Source organism: Staurois parvus, unplaced genomic scaffold (assembly GCF_062004578.1).
Source record: "Staurois parvus isolate SC_StPar_1 unplaced genomic scaffold, SC_StPar_1.0 ptg000544l, whole genome shotgun sequence".
Taxonomy (NCBI): domain Eukaryota; kingdom Metazoa; phylum Chordata; class Amphibia; order Anura; family Ranidae; genus Staurois; species Staurois parvus.
Window position 1 is genome coordinate 8561966 of NW_028318340.1, and position 15655 is coordinate 8577620.

The 15655-nt window shown below is 43.1% G+C and overlaps 1 protein-coding gene across 1 annotated transcript in view; it reads right to left on the reverse strand.

Annotated features, from left to right (window-relative positions):
* RXFP2 (relaxin family peptide receptor 2) overlaps nucleotides 1-15655 on the reverse strand; it is a 367668-nt gene that overhangs the window by 142444 nt on the left and 209569 nt on the right. The window contains exon 3 of the mRNA XM_089690886.1: nucleotides 1090-1167. Coding sequence (XP_089547012.1) covers nucleotides 1090-1167 — 78 coding nt within the window. The remainder of the gene's footprint in view (nucleotides 1-1089; nucleotides 1168-15655) is intronic.

The following is a 15655-nucleotide window of genomic DNA, read 5'->3' on the forward strand; positions in this document are numbered from 1 at the left end:
TGGTGGGACTTAAAGAAAGCAGTTGCAGTGCGCAAGCCTAAGAATGTGACTGAACTGGAGGCCTTTGCCCATGAAGAATGGGCGAAGATACCCGTAGATCGCTGCAAGACACTTGTGTCAAGCTATGCTTCACGTTTAAAAGCTGTTATAACTGTAAAAGGATGCTGTACTAAGTACTAAGATTGAATGTCACTTGGGGGTTGAATAAAACTGATAATGCTGTGAGCACAGAAAAGACATTTGTGGTTATTTCATTATAACTGTTATGTTATATTTGTCTGACCTACAAGTGCCTCTTTAATGTAAATGTAAGCAAGATGACTGAATGATCAAAAGCAATGTCAAACTGGCCAAAACACTCAATTTCAGTGGGGGTTGAATAATTTTGGTCACAACTGTATACAGTATTTAAAGCCATACTTCTCTTTTAAAGGTAAGGTCATCTTACAAAATTCTGGCAAGTCATGTTTTACACATACAGATGAGAAACAATGAGAAACGTAGGGGTGGCAATGGGGGGTGGGGTGACATTATGTCAGAACTAATTAATTAATTAACTAACTAACTAGAAGGAGTAAAAAAAAATGTATATATATATATATATATATATATATATACACAATTTTTTATATAGTCAACCCAATAACCCTACACACAAAGATCTACTATTAGATGTATCTTTAATATGCACAGACTGGCTGAACCATTTGGATTACTCATGCTATGTAAAATAGCTGCATTATCACAGGGACCGACTTCTAAATATAAATGTACAACAAATTCTACTCCATTGAGGGGTTAAAGTAATTTTAACTGGGATCATTTAATCATTAAAATGCTTCTATGTGAAATCATTTGGAACTTTCACATTGAGTAGGGACATTTTGTACAGGGGAAGGTTGTGCCTCGGCCTTAAATCTGCATTAGTTATTTGTCATGACAGATTTGCTTATGAGGAAAAAAAGATTTGACTGCTAGCTTGAATAATGGCAAATGTGGGAATTTTTTTCTGGGTTTTATTTCTAACTGGTGACATAATTCGTGCAGCAGTGATAGAAGATTATGCTAAGTCCATACTTAGTTACTTACAGCATTCCTGGGGCTCCGTGACCTCATTTGCTTTTCCGTGTACTTTATCAAACATATTTGCCCATCCATTGTTGTCTCCTGGAAATAAAGAATATAACAATATATGTGTAATTTGCCGACAGATCTAGCAGTAAAGTACATAGCAGGAAAGATAGCTCATGAAAGGGTAAATGGGAAAGGGAAATGTTAAGCCATAAGTGTGTATTACTCTTCTAAAATTGTAAAAAGTTTTTTTTTTGCACAAATTAAGATTGTCATGTGGTTTATTTTTGGCACAAGGGGCTCATTTATACTTCCGCCCTTATAAATGTAACAAGACCCATTGTCACTGAAATGTACAGGTTTATTAACGCATAATCATAGTTAGCATTCCTGCAAGTAGTTCCCTTTTTCTGCCACAACATGGAGCTTTGTGGACTCTGATTCATCTCCAGCTAGAGAACCGCACTATGGGCAATGAAGTTCCAGCCAGAAGGAATCCCAATATCAATACAATCAGGAAACTACAAAAGTCCAGTGTGCCTGAATGCATGAATGGTCATATAAATTAAAAAGCCTGGGTTGTGAGAGAGCTGCCAATGTGTGTAGAAGGGAAAAGTCCTGTTTGGGAGAGAGACAGAGCCTGACCATCCTGAAAATGGGGAAAAGCTGCTGTAACCTGCTGAGTCCAGTTCGAGTTGTCACTGCTATCTGCTGGAGTCGGGGATCATCTTGAGGCCTACTAGGGGAACTGCTGGAGATCCAGATCTGCTGCTCTTGGTTGTACCGTATTGAGCCTAGCCAAAGATTGCAGTTGCATCGCAGAGATACCGTTGTCTGACTGCTGACAAGGTTCACCTGGAGTTTTTTTCATCCTAAAGGGGGCCCCTGGTTCTTCACCAAAAGAGACCTGTTTGTAAAAGTACTGTGCAATCAGTGAGTGGGATATTAACCCTTTGGAACATATTGGCTTACCTTGTAGTAATTCTATTGAAAACAACATTGTCCTATCACTCTTAAAGGCACTGCCTATTACCTCTTAACCTGCTTCAACAGCCCTGCTGCCCAAAACTGTAACCTTGGATGAAAAATATCTAACATTATACCCCTGGTAATTTACCCTTTACTGGACACTTCTCTACTCAATGCTCCTAGGAATATAGTGCCCTACAACCTGATTCCCTGTTACAGAAGCTATCGCCTTTAGCACACCAACGTCTTCAAGGGCCCCAATGCAGCCAACAGCAACAGAAGACTTTAAGGACTTCATCAGAGTACCTGTTATCCTACATAGTCAAGCGTTTATTAAGACCTTGCAGTCAATAGAATATTATTCTCTTGATAGCATGTTCACCGTCATCTAAAGCTATTCATTTTCAGTGGGTGAAAGCTACAGTTTATGCTGACCTTACCAGAACTTAAGGTAGCACCCCTACTGTATTTTTTGACATTTGAAGTTGTGCATGTCAAAAAGTATTTCTCATTGTAATATCCTGTCCTTTTAGAGGTTTCATATTCTCAATATACTTTGCCATTCTACTCTAAGCTCTTGAGTCTCATTTCAGGGTGATCCTAAGGTACTAGCCAAAAGTTATCAACCGTTGTCTATTGATGTGTATACCCAAGGTGTCAGAGGTGTAAAGGTCTAGGTAACAACAGAATACCCAATAAAAGCAGCAACTCCTTCGGGGGTAGCGCTAAATAAATACAAGTTTCCAGTATGTGTTTTAAAAACAACTTTTCATGCATTGTTGTATGTGTTTTTCTGTTTTATAGGACAGAGAGAAGCGATCTTTAGTTTCACTTTCTAGTGTTTACTATGTGATTGCAGTGATTGGACAGAGCGATCACATGGTAAAACACCATGCGATTGCTTGAGTAGTAATGTGATCCGCTGTGTCCAGGTAATCACCGGGCTCCTGGGTGCTTGCTCTGTGAGCCATACAGGAGCCACCGATGTGGGATGAAATACAGGTACGTTAGCCCGCATCGGCAAAGCATCCTGCCTACAATCTATAGACTATGGGCGGTTGGGAAGGGGTTAAGAAAGCTTGATGTCAAACTGGTGTTTTTTGTGTTTTACTGGGAAAAAAATATGTTTATGTAATTTTGCAGATAATTCCTCAGAAGGTTTATGAAGTACGTTGTAAATTGGAGTTGTTAGTGTAATTTAAATGCAATCATCTCTTTCTATTATTACTTTCATGTGGTCTTTATAATTCCTCCCTATGCAGGGTATTTTATTCATACCATGTCAAATATTTCACATGCTGCTCCAGGGAAGATCAGGCTCCACACTTCACAATCACATCCCAGGTGCTGGCTTGGCTTGAATTCACCAAAACAATCATTTGTACCAGCAACAGGAATGCTGCACACTGAGATGCAAAATAATGCTCTTCCTTTATTAAAATAGCCAGCAGGAACAAGTTCTATTCTGACATGTTTCATGCTAGGCACAGCGCTTTTTAAGAAAACACTGTGCCTACCATGAAACATGTAAGAATAGAACGTGTTCCTGCTGGCTATTTTAATAATGTAAAAATATTATTTTGCATCTCAATGTACGGCATTCTGGTTGCTGGTAAATTGAGGTATTCTGCTCAGTTCAACTCACTGTTTTCAGGACAACAGGAAGGATTTCTTTATATAATGTAAGTGACAGTCTGGTAAATTAAGTTAATCCACCACTCTTGAAATGACAAATCCAGGTGAGATCAGGCTCTACACTCCAAAATCACATCCCAGGTGCTGGCTCGGCTTGTCTTCACCAAAACAATCAATTGTACCAGTAAAAGGAATGCCACACGCCGAGATGCAAAATAAAAAGTGTGAAACATATCAGAATAGAACTTGTTCCTGCTGGCTTTTTAATTAATGGAAGAATATTATTTTGCATATTGGTTTGCGGCATTGTGGGTGCTGGTACAATTGAGGGTATTCAACTCGATTCAGCTCACTGTCTTCTGGACAGCAGGAAGGATTTCTTTATAATGAAAGTGACAATCTGGTACATTAAGTAAGTTCACATGGCATTTAAACAAATCTAAACAGCAGAGATATGAATGGCACTCTTGAGAAGACAAATCTGACTTTTAGAGCTTGTTCACACCATGTCCATGAGTTGTGTTGATCAGCATAGATCAATGCAGGCACAACTCAAGGGTATTTAGAATACAACTGTTTTATGAGTGCCCTATTCACACTATAACTCAGCGTTGAGGTGCATTGTGGTGTGCTGCATAAAATGCAGCATGTTTGCTTTTTTACTTAGAGCAATGCATGGTACCATAACATATTACAACGTGCTGCACTGCATGGAGTTAAATGAAGTGTCATTTTGTGAAACCTTAAATAAAGTCAAATGAAAAAAAGAAAAATAATCTGCGTAAAGTGTTCTAACAACGCATTGCACTGCCCTGCCCTCAGCACCCTACAACTTACACTAGCCTGTGCATGTTATAGCCCTTAGAGTTTTTTTCTAGCATTTTATTCCAGTAGAGTTCAACTAATATTATTATTTTTCTTTGTTGTGGTGTGAAGATTTGATGTATTCCAGGGTTCAAACCCATGCAGGTTGAGGAGCTCCCAGTTGCATGTCTAATATGGCAGACACTGGATTTTCACTTTTCTCCATTACTGGTAAATCCAGGTAGGGCTCATGGAGCTTGAAGGTTTTTTAGAATGTTGGGTGGGGTGAAACCTCCGACCCTGGGTGCACATTTTACTAGAATGCTGATTGTGCAGCTGTGTACAGCCCTTTTGGTATGGACACTGGCTATGGTTCAGGGTTCCACCACAGAGACCAAGGAGGTCTCCACTCAGGCGTGAGCCACTGCAACTGAGAGCAGCTAGATGGTATGCCCAGATTTGAAGATTTTCTGGAAGAGACAGACAGGGACCTAACTAACATGAGGTCAGAGTAGTAGTGCTGCAAGAGATGATTTAAAAACATTCAAAGTAAAAGAAGTACAGCTCTTTCAATAAAAGGAAGTATTAGAAGATGATGCCTCCATAAAATAAATTTTGTGCCCCTTCCTATGGTAAGCTGCTGTTGCTGCATATTCTGCTTGAAACATTTTCCATTATTTCTTCAATGGTAAGAATGTCCATCCATTTAACTTACACCCCCTCCCTTCCTTCTTTGTTCAGTGTCTGATGATGGCTCTGTTTTAGTAGATATTATAGATACTCCAGATGCTTATGTCATGCTAACAAGGCAATGAAGTGAGTGTTTTAAGAAGAAAAGACTATAACATGATGGAATAGGACACCTCTGTTTATTTATCAATATACATTCACTAGGGATTGGTTAAAAATAGTAGAGGTTGGAAAATGCATTCCAGCAATTGTAGCAAGTTCATGATAAGTGAATGTCATTGATATGTAAACAGACCCAAATGTGAACTATAAAATGTTCTGTCATTCATTAGGTTGGTGAAACTTATGACAATTCCAGATAGAAAAAAAAGATATTTGTGGCTTTAGAAAGTCCAGAAGTTGCATGTAGAGTTTAAAGAATGCTGTGGAAAAGTAATTGTTGAGTGGTTTACAGTGGATCTTACCATTTGAATAGTTAATATTAAACAAGGTAAAATGAGGACAGATTACTGTATCCTGATGCTCAGCAATTACACAGTGTACGTTCCACATGATGCTTTGTGGATTGGTTCAACTGGCTGTACAGCTGATAAGGCCAAAACAGAATATTTCACGTAATGTATTTCCGAGGCATTAACTGTCCCTGTGCCATATTGGCAGAATTTATTTGACAGCGTGCATGTTTTTTATTATTACCTTTAAAATAATATACGGTACATTAAAAGATTTAACATTTTACAAAATTCAGTAATTAAATTACTATATTAGCTGATGCAAGGTCTCCTTTAAGGTGACCGGCTGAGGAAACCTGCCTTGTTGATCACTTCATCCCTAATTGGCAAGAGTAAGTTTGGAGAAGTCAGAAAAGGTTTTCAGAAACATACTTGGATGGTATAAATGTTTTCTGATGCCTGCCGCCGCCTCTAGAGTTAAGAAGGAGTACAGATGGCACACAATCTTGGTTTGTGGTTAAAATATATAGTGTATAAATCAACAGCATGATCAGAGAAAAAAGAAAGGAAAATAGAAAATAGTGGTCACTGCTAATAAAAATGCAGCAAAACATATGTAAACTGCACCATATAATACTGCAGAAATAATCAGCAAAGTATAAGCATAGATACAAAAATATGTTCATGCACAGTCAACATACATAGAATTTAAAAACTGCTGTTTTTTTTCCCTGAGTATTTTACATTATAAACATTTTTCATTGCTGTGGTTCACCCTTTGTTATTATTTTCTGCATGTGAAAGCTAATAAGCTAAAATTAATTGAATTGATCAGATATATTGTAATGGACACCTGCAGTCATACCTCCCACCTTTCTGAAATTATATAGAGGGACACTTATTATCACACAGGGGGAGAATTAGTAAAGCTGGTTCGCTGACAATCTGGTGCACCTGTGCATGGTAGCCAATCAGCTTCTAAACTCAGGTTGTTCAACTAAGTCTTGGCAATACAACCTGGAAGCTGATTGGTTTCTGTGCAGAAGTGCACTTGATTTTGCACTCTCTAGCTTTAGTAAATAAAGCTGACAGTGTGTAGGCAAAGGACACGTCCTTGCCAGTGACTGGTTATATAGACCACAAAGATCTAATATGCAGATTATGATTTGAATAAATTATTAGAAAAACCACATATGTGCTTTTTTACCTCTAATATTCCCTTACAACTATATCAAATGCAGTCATATAGAGGTTGGATAAAAAAAAAAAAGTTTACTATAGCATAACACTTTTGGTAGTAAAATAGTACATTTTGTACAGAGCTGTACAGATCAGAAAAAAGAGAGACAACTAGCACTGCACAAGGGACCAGGGGCGAACTGACAACTCATGGGGCCCCCGGGCAAAGGGGGATCATGCGGCCCCTTTGTCCTTGCCCAAACTCAAAAAAGCCTATGAAAAAGGTACCAGGGGCATCTCATGGGGCCCCCTACTGACCCCGGGCCCTCGGGCAGTGCCCGAGTTTCCAAATGGTCAGTCCGCCCCTGCAAGGGACCAAAGGATTTGGTCCTAAAAGATGGAAAATTCCTACTATAATGGACAGTTGGGAGCTACTATGCCGGCAGTGTTGTTGTGAATCACACAGTGAAGAATTGTTAACCACTTTGCCTCCCACACCTGTTCATCCCCCATGGACAAGAGCAATTTTAAAAATTTTAATATGAACCTGTTTATTGAGTGAAAATTTTGTCATTATGTAAGATAACATGTAACACATATACTGTTTTTTTTTAAGGACAAACAAGGCTTTCTTTTCATAATATTGCTTGCAATAATGATTTTTTCCTCTCTATCCTTAGGCAATAATACGTAAAAAAAAAGGTAAACAAAACACGCCTTTTTTTTTCCGGTAGTGTTAGTTTAAAAATAAATAGTGTTACTGAACATGAAAAGTATGAATTTTATTTTTACAATTTGTCCAGTTTAAAATTATACAAAAATTAGGATTCTGGTTCAAATCATTGCAAAAATATTTACAAATGAAATAACGTGCTTTTGTCTCAATTTTCACTTTTTAAAATGTGAAACTTGTAAATATATGTTAAAGGTGTAAAAATATTAACAAAGAAAACAACACTAAAAAAAAGTTTAAATAGCAATGGCTAATAAGATAGAAATGAAAACAAAATCTGCAGAAAAATAATAATTGAATGAAGAAGGAGAAAAAGGAGTTTATTAGGTCTGATAAGAGTAAACTAAGGGTTACTAGGAACATTTTATTAAAAAAATAAAAACAACTTTTTTTCTTACTTGTCAGGTTGCTTTACCTTACATCATCTGCAGATCAAAGTTCATCCCTTAAATCTGTACATGAATAAACAGAATGATGCAAAAGTAACATAATGTAACTTTGTATAGCATCTGAGCAAATGTTATTGATAAAAGTTGTCCGACTACCTTTATTGGACAGCTGCAGCTGCCCAAACCTCTGTTTACAGAACAATGCCGACTTTGATTAGTCAGAGCCGACAATTGTTGTTTACTGGGGGGGGGGGGGGTCTAGGCCACCAAGCAGAGAGACTGGATGTGCTGCACATGCCTTGTGTACAAAGATAATCTTTTTTGGGTGTGTATAGCACGCCCAAAGTCTTTAACTAGTTAATGTGTAACTCTACTATCCATTGTGTCTGTGAAGGTTTTCATTTATCCAGGTCATAGCATTGCTAGTATTTGCTAAGCACATTTAACTGACTTTCTGTAGTGTTGAAGAATGTTTTGCCACTGACCCATGTAGCTTCATCAGCTAATTAGATAAATAGAAAGTTCTTCAATATTATAAAATAAGACCCGTTAAATGTGAATAACTGCTACATGTTGCGTTCTCCTTTCTACAAAGTGGCACTTAACTGTTGATCAAGCATCTTGACGGCAGGGACATGCAATAAAAAGATCAAAAATACCAAGCAACCTTGATCCTCCTCTGTTGATTTCACTGTTGTGTGTTGGGCTGTCATATTAGCTCTTGTGGTTGCTGTGTTCAGGCCCCCTATCTCAGAATACTGTGGAATTTTCCCATAGGAAAATTTATCAATGTATTGTCACAATTGTTGCCAGCTGTGTGCCCTCTTTTCTTCAAATACATGCCATTTTCAAGTAGGGTGGCATAACCCAAAATTTTTGGAGTACTGGCTTTTAATGGTAAAATTGTGAATTATTGCTTGCATCATAGAGACTTTACCTGTTTTACACTGCACATATTAAACTTAGTCCTGTTCAGGGGCGGACTGACCACTGGGGAACTCGGGCACTGCCTGAGGTCAGTAGGAGGCCCCACGAGATGCCCCTGGTACCTTTTTCATAGGCTTTTTTGAGTTTGGGCAAGGACACAGGGTCCCCATGATCCCCTATTGCCCGGGGGCCCCATGAGTTGTCAGTCCACCCCTGGTCCTGTTATACAAAATACTTCACTAATGATCATTTAAATGGATTGCAGGCTCTTGCACTGGTCCTGGCCTCCCCATTAATACAAAATTGTCAACTAATAAACACCTATGTCAAATGTCCAGAACAGACTCGTGCTTGCAGTTCTGCTAAGAGGAGAGAGCTGATGGAACATCAGTATTCTGTACACTTTCAATGTGTGATATGAATAGAGGCCTGCTATTCAGACCTGTTAAAATCAAGCAACACTATGAAGAACATTGGGTCAGTGTATCCTAGGCAGGGTAATAAATAGAATCAGTTTAGCAAAGCCTATATTAATATTGTCAGTGACAGATTGTGCACATGGTAGGAAAGGGAGGGATGCTTAGCTGTAACTTGGCACAGCAATGTATGTTTTAGACTTTAGAAGTGGTGGAGTGTGAGTGATTTATATACTCTATAATACAAATTGTGAGTTACTTTCCATACATGCCACTATTGTTTGTACAATGTACAGCCTATCTCAAGTACACGTAAGAGCTGTAGTCAGGGCTGGAACTCATACTTGGTATCATCATCTTTGTATTTCAATGGTTTTTATTAATTAATAACAATTAACACAGGAGCAACAAATCGCGCCCACACGGGGGCTATCAATTGCACATAAAAGAAGTAGAAAATTAAAGAAATCAGTGCTCTAACACCAACAGGGCAAAAGATCGCCCACGCAGGGGCTATCAATGGCACTTAAATAACAAAACATAAATATAACACTGATAATAACTCAGACTAAAGGCAGCTATCCACTGCCACACCAAAAGCAAACAGAAAAAAAAAAAGGGGGGGGGGAGGAAGGAGAAGTATGAAAGAAAAAAGATAACCAAACCAAGAGCAGGGATCCAAGAACGCCAAAGCCGAACAACATCACATCCCCAGACTAGCCGGGGGGAGTGTGGGAAAGGTATATTGCAACCACGGCTCCTATATTTTCAAGAATTTACATTGGGAGTCGTTGCAAATACTCGACATCTGTTCATTGAGCATCATAGTGGTCATATGGTCCCGCACTCCCTCATGAGGGACAAACGGGCTCTTCCAGACCTGAGCAATTGTTCTAGAGGCAGACAAAAACAAATAGGAAGCCAACTTCTGCTGATAAGCCAAGAGGTCCGGTATGGGACAATGAAGCAAAGCATACCGAGCATCCCGTCGTATAGAGAGATGAAACAAGGTGAAAAGGAGGCCAAACACACGAGACCAAAAACGAAGCAGCCTCGGGCATGACCACCAGATATGCAATACATCACCACGATGGCCACAACCCCGAAAGCATCGATCACTGCAGGCAGGATTCGCCTGTGCCAAACGAGCCGGAACCCAATACCAACGAAACAATACCTTGTATGCCGCCTCCAGCGTGGTCATATTAAATGAGCATTTAGCTATGAGTGACCAGGCCTTATTCCAGTCCCCCGGATCCACAGCCACTCCCAGGTCACGCTCCCACTGAAAGAGAAGTATGCGACGAGCGTCTATTCAAAGCTGCAGTTCAAAGCAGTTCAAAGGCAGATTTCTGGTACGGGAAGACAGAAGTGCCCCACAATGAGAGCAGCCGATGCCTCAATTGAAGGTAACAAAAAAATTCCGCCGGAGGGACGTCCTGTGACTCCCTAAGAGAATTCCAGGTAGGGAAGGACTGAGAGGTCAAAAAGTGTCGTACCTGTGAAAAACCATTGGTCACCCATCAAGAAAACGCCCTTGGTTGATCTAAACCTGGTGGGAAGAGGGGGTTGTTCGTGATTGGGAGCAAAGGCAAAAAAGGTGACATTAGGCCACTGGAGTAATGTACCGAGTCCCACACTTGTAAGCCATGGAGCAAAATCGGACTCAGTGCCGTGGGGCGCAGGGCAGAGGGAAGCCATAATAGGGGGAAGCCAAGTGTTGATATCGCAATAGGGACACAATTAAGTAATTCCAGGAGGACCCAGAGAGGTATGTCTGAGGAAGCATGCAACATAGATAGCGGGGCGATCTGGCTCGCCTAATAATATTTAGTAACATTGGGAACCCCAAGGCCACCCTGGAGTATATGGACAAAAAGCGTAGTTCTGGAAACTCTAGGGTGTTTAGATAAAACGCATAATCTTTACCTGAAGCAACCGAAGGAAATGAGGAGGAACCCGCACTGGGAGGGTGCGAAAATAGTATAACAATTTTGGCAAGATGGTCATTTTTACTGAATTAATCTGTCCTATCCATTACAGGTGCATAAATTGCCAAGAATGCATAAGAGAGGACACAGAGCGAAGCAATAGATAGTAATTTGCAGGAAACAGTGAGTCATAGGTGGGGGTTAAGTGGATGCCTAGGTATTCAAGAGAAGAAGAAGCCCATTTATAAGGGAAGTTGGACTGTAGGCACGAAACCAAATCTGAAGCCAAAGTAATATTAAGCGCGACAGTCTTATCCAAATTGATACAGAGACCCGAAATCAAGGAGAAATGCTCAAGAACCTGTTGCAAATTTGGAAGCGTCGTCAAGGGGTTAGTGAGAGTCAAGAAGGCATCGTCTGCAAAAAGGTTCAACTTGAACTCCTGTCCCACGTATGGAACCCCCGATACATTACAATCAGTGCGGAGCGCCATAGCCAACGGCTCAAGTGCCAGGACAAAGAGTGCTGGGGACAGGGGGCATCCCTGTCTCGTACCTCGTCAAATAGGAAAGGAATCTGAGAAATACCCAGCGTATTTAACGGAAGCCGAAGGGGAAGAATACAAGGCTTGAATCCAAGAAAGAATAGAGTCCCCAAAACCCCAGCGAGACAGCACAAACCACAGATAGTCCCAGGATAGAGAATCAAAGACTTTATATATGTCTAAGGACAGTAAGAATCCCAGTATTTTCCGCTGTTGTAGAAAATGTATAAGATGGACCACCTTACGAACGTTATCACCCGCCTGTCTCCCAGGGAAGAAACCCCTGTGAATCAGGCTACGCAAATATTTATTGATACGACAGCTAATATCTTCAGGTCTTCATTAAGAAGAGAAATGGGCCGAAAGGCTTGCGGTTCTGGCACATCATCAGTGGTCTTAGGTATCATAGAGATATGAGCTCTAAGCGCGTCTGGAGAGGGCAAGGAGCCCCGTCGTAACTCATTAAAATAATCAGCCAAGAAGGGTGCTAACAGGGTTGCAAATTTCTTATAGTAGAGGCCGGAAAAGCCATCTGGACCTGGGGCCGCGGTGGACCGTAGAGATTTAATAGCTTGTAGCACTTCCGGCACGGTGACACCGGCATTGAGGGCCTTCTGCGCTGCCTCAGATAGTCCAGGAAGTTGGAGGTCTTAAAAAAATGCTTCTGCCTGAGCCACAGGGAAGGGATCTGGTTTAGCGTAAAGGCGCGAGAGAAAGTCCGCAAAACGGGAGACAATCTGCTGGGGATTAGAAGTACAGCCACCCATGGGAAGTCGCAATCGGATCGGTTTGTGGGGTTTCCCCACAGAATTGAGTTTCCTGGCCAGCATCGGACCGGGCTTATTCGCACAGGAATAAAATTTGTGTTTGGTCCAACGCGGGGTCCGTCCCGCCTCTGAAGAGGCGAGTAGATCCAACTCTGCCGCCAGGGTGTCCCGAGCACGTTTATGGGCCATGGATGGGAATGACTTCCAACGAGCATCCGCAGAGGCCAACAGAGAATGAAGCTCCAAAAGTCGGCACCCCCGTTCCCGCTTCCGAACCGCTGCTAGCTGTATAACCTGAACCCGCACTGTGGCTTTATGCGCCTCCCACAGGGGAATTGCCGAAGAAACAGATCCTGCATTTTCCCCGAAATATGTGCGTACGAAAGATTCTATTTGTAGGCAAGTGACCTGAGTGGTCAATAAGGAATCATTAATGCGCCAGTGAGGGCGCTGCACCAACCCAGAAAGGGCCAGGAGGAGTACCAGTGGCTCATGGTCCGACCAGGGCGAGGAGGGAATAGTCATCCGCCTGACCAAAGGAAGCTGCTGAACATGCATGAATATATGGTCAATTCTACAAAAACTGTCATGAGGGTTGGAGTAGAATGTAAAGTTGTGCTCAGTTGTGCGAAGTTCTCTCCAGACGTCCGCCAGCCCCGCCGTCCTCAAGAGAGAGCGCATACGTTCCTCTAGCACTAAGTCGTGAGAAGGGGCCGCCCCCCTGGGCATAGCGCCTATCCAATGTGGAATCCAAGGTAACATTAGAATCTCCCAAAAAAAAAGAAGACCCTTGGAGTGTCGGGAGACAATGGTGCAAAGATGACAAAAAAATGTATGTGCCCTGCAGAAGCAAGTACCTACCCGTGGGGTCCGCTATATTCCGAGCACAGACAAAAGGAAGATTGCGCTTGAAAGCTATTAGTACACCCCGGCGTTTCTCAGGGGCCGAGGCAGTGTAAAAGGTGGGAAAGTGAGGCAAAAGATACCGCGGAGCGGAGGACTGAGAAAACCTGGTCTCCTGTAAATATATCACGTCAATTTGTTGCGATTTGAGGTGATGAAAAACCTTAGCCCGCTTCTGAGGCGAATTGAAACCTTGAACATTCTGTGGGGTGAGGCCATGGCGGTATCAGCACAGCACGCTCAGCAGAAAAAGCATAGGTCGGCCACCAGTTACCACTCCCAATGGCATTCAGACCATGGGATCCTGAAACCCTGCATGAGGATAAAACAAAAAAAACAGAAAGGAAAAGAAAAGTAGGGAGAAAACAAAGAAACAAGAAATATATATAGCAGTACAAATGTGTCACGTCAATGGTGACATGCATCCTCCTACACCTGAAGGATACCGGTTGGGGGTGGCTCTACCACCGGACACATGGCTGCAAATGAAAACAACAAAAACATAAGCCCCCAGGGGGCAAAAAAGCAATTAACACAGTAGAACAGAACACCAAAATAATAACTAAGAGTCCCAGAAGTGAGCCCACCGCAGCAACCTCCCGATAGAAAACCCAGCTAAACTAGGGGCCAGCCCCTTCCAGGAGGATGGCCACAGGCTGCTGTAGAACCACTACACAGCCCAAGTGGTCCCCCACCCACCTCCCAAAAAGGCCCACCTGGCCAACCTCCCACCGGAGCCCGAGGGAACCATCACCCCATACCCAAACGGGAACCCAACAACGGCACCCGGACCCGAGATAGGCCAGGACAGCAAAAAGTCATAATCTGCGAGTCCAAGAGGAGACCCTCCCCCCCCATTCAGTGGTGGAACCCAAGGGAGTAGGCTGGATCAGGCCTAGCCTGGAACGCTAACAAACTGGAAGAGCCCTAGTGGTCAAACTCACAGTCTCATCAGGAGAGTCCAACAGTGAAACACAACGCGGGAGATCTAAGATGCATCTTCAGCCCAGAGAAGAGCAGGATGGACTTGATCATTGAGGGGTCTGAGGAAGGGCCCTCTTCCTGTTGGACGACCGCTCCCAGAGGTGGCCCGGTGGAAGTGACCTCGCTGGGGATCCATTGGAGTGAGCCAGGCTCTGAGCAGCGGCCCCCGGCGGAAGAAGGTGCAAAGATTCCAGGAGCGAATGGGCCTCCTCCGGCGTAACAACAGAGTGACTGCGGCCCTGGTAGTTGAAGGTGAGGTGGAACGGAAAGCCCCAGGCGTATTTAATTCTGTGGTTCAGCAAGACCGAAGTGAAGGGCTTCAACTGATGTCGTTTCTGCAGAGTCTGGGAGAGGTCCGCGAAGAGCTGGTAGCAATGTCCCTGGAATCTGAGGTCTGGTTTGTTTCTGACCGCCAAGAGGATGGTTTCCTTAGTGCGGTAGAAAGTGAACTTGATGATGATGTCCCTCGAGGGGCCCATCCGGTCGTCTGGGGCCCAATGCACGATGAATGCGGTCAAATTCGAGCCGGTCGATGGGAATTGGAGGTATCAGCTCCTGAAACAGAGCAGTAGCGGTGGAGGTGAGATCTGTGATCGTTTCAGGTATACCCATTAAGCGCAAATTGCCGCGAGGGGAACGGTTCTTGAAATCCTCAAGTCGGAGCAGCGCGTCCGCTAATTCTTTCTTGAGGTCACACAAGTCCTGCTCGTGACCTCAATGACCGTGGCCGCTGCATCCATTTTATCCTCAAGATCATTCGTCCGATTGCCCAATTCTCAGATTTCACGCGAAAGTTGGTCAGCAAGCTTGGAGGTAGCGGAGGACAGTTCCGACTGTAGCATCGCCTTGAAATGATGCAAAAGCTCAGCATCCCTTAGACCTGGAGGGGAAGACCGCAGGGATGCTGCTGATGCTAGGTCATCTTCACCCCTGGGATCCAGCCCACCCGCGGGAAGGGGCAGCCGGGGACCCGAAATCAAGACCGTGGCTTCAACTGCGGTCTCTGGGGGAAGACTTGATCCAGCGGCTGGGGCTCTGGAACTCTCCGGAGGCAGGCCAAAAATCGAGGCCGCGGGTTCACCCGCGATCTCCGGCGGGTAGGCCGCAAGATTGAAAATGGGTCGCTGGGCGCTTGAAGCGCGGGAGGCGGCTGTTTTTTTCCCCCATCGGGGCACCAGGGGACAAGGGGCCAGGAGAGGTTGGAGGAGAGGCGAAAAACTGCCCCCTGAGAGCTTAAAATCGGCCAATATGCCGGTGGTCA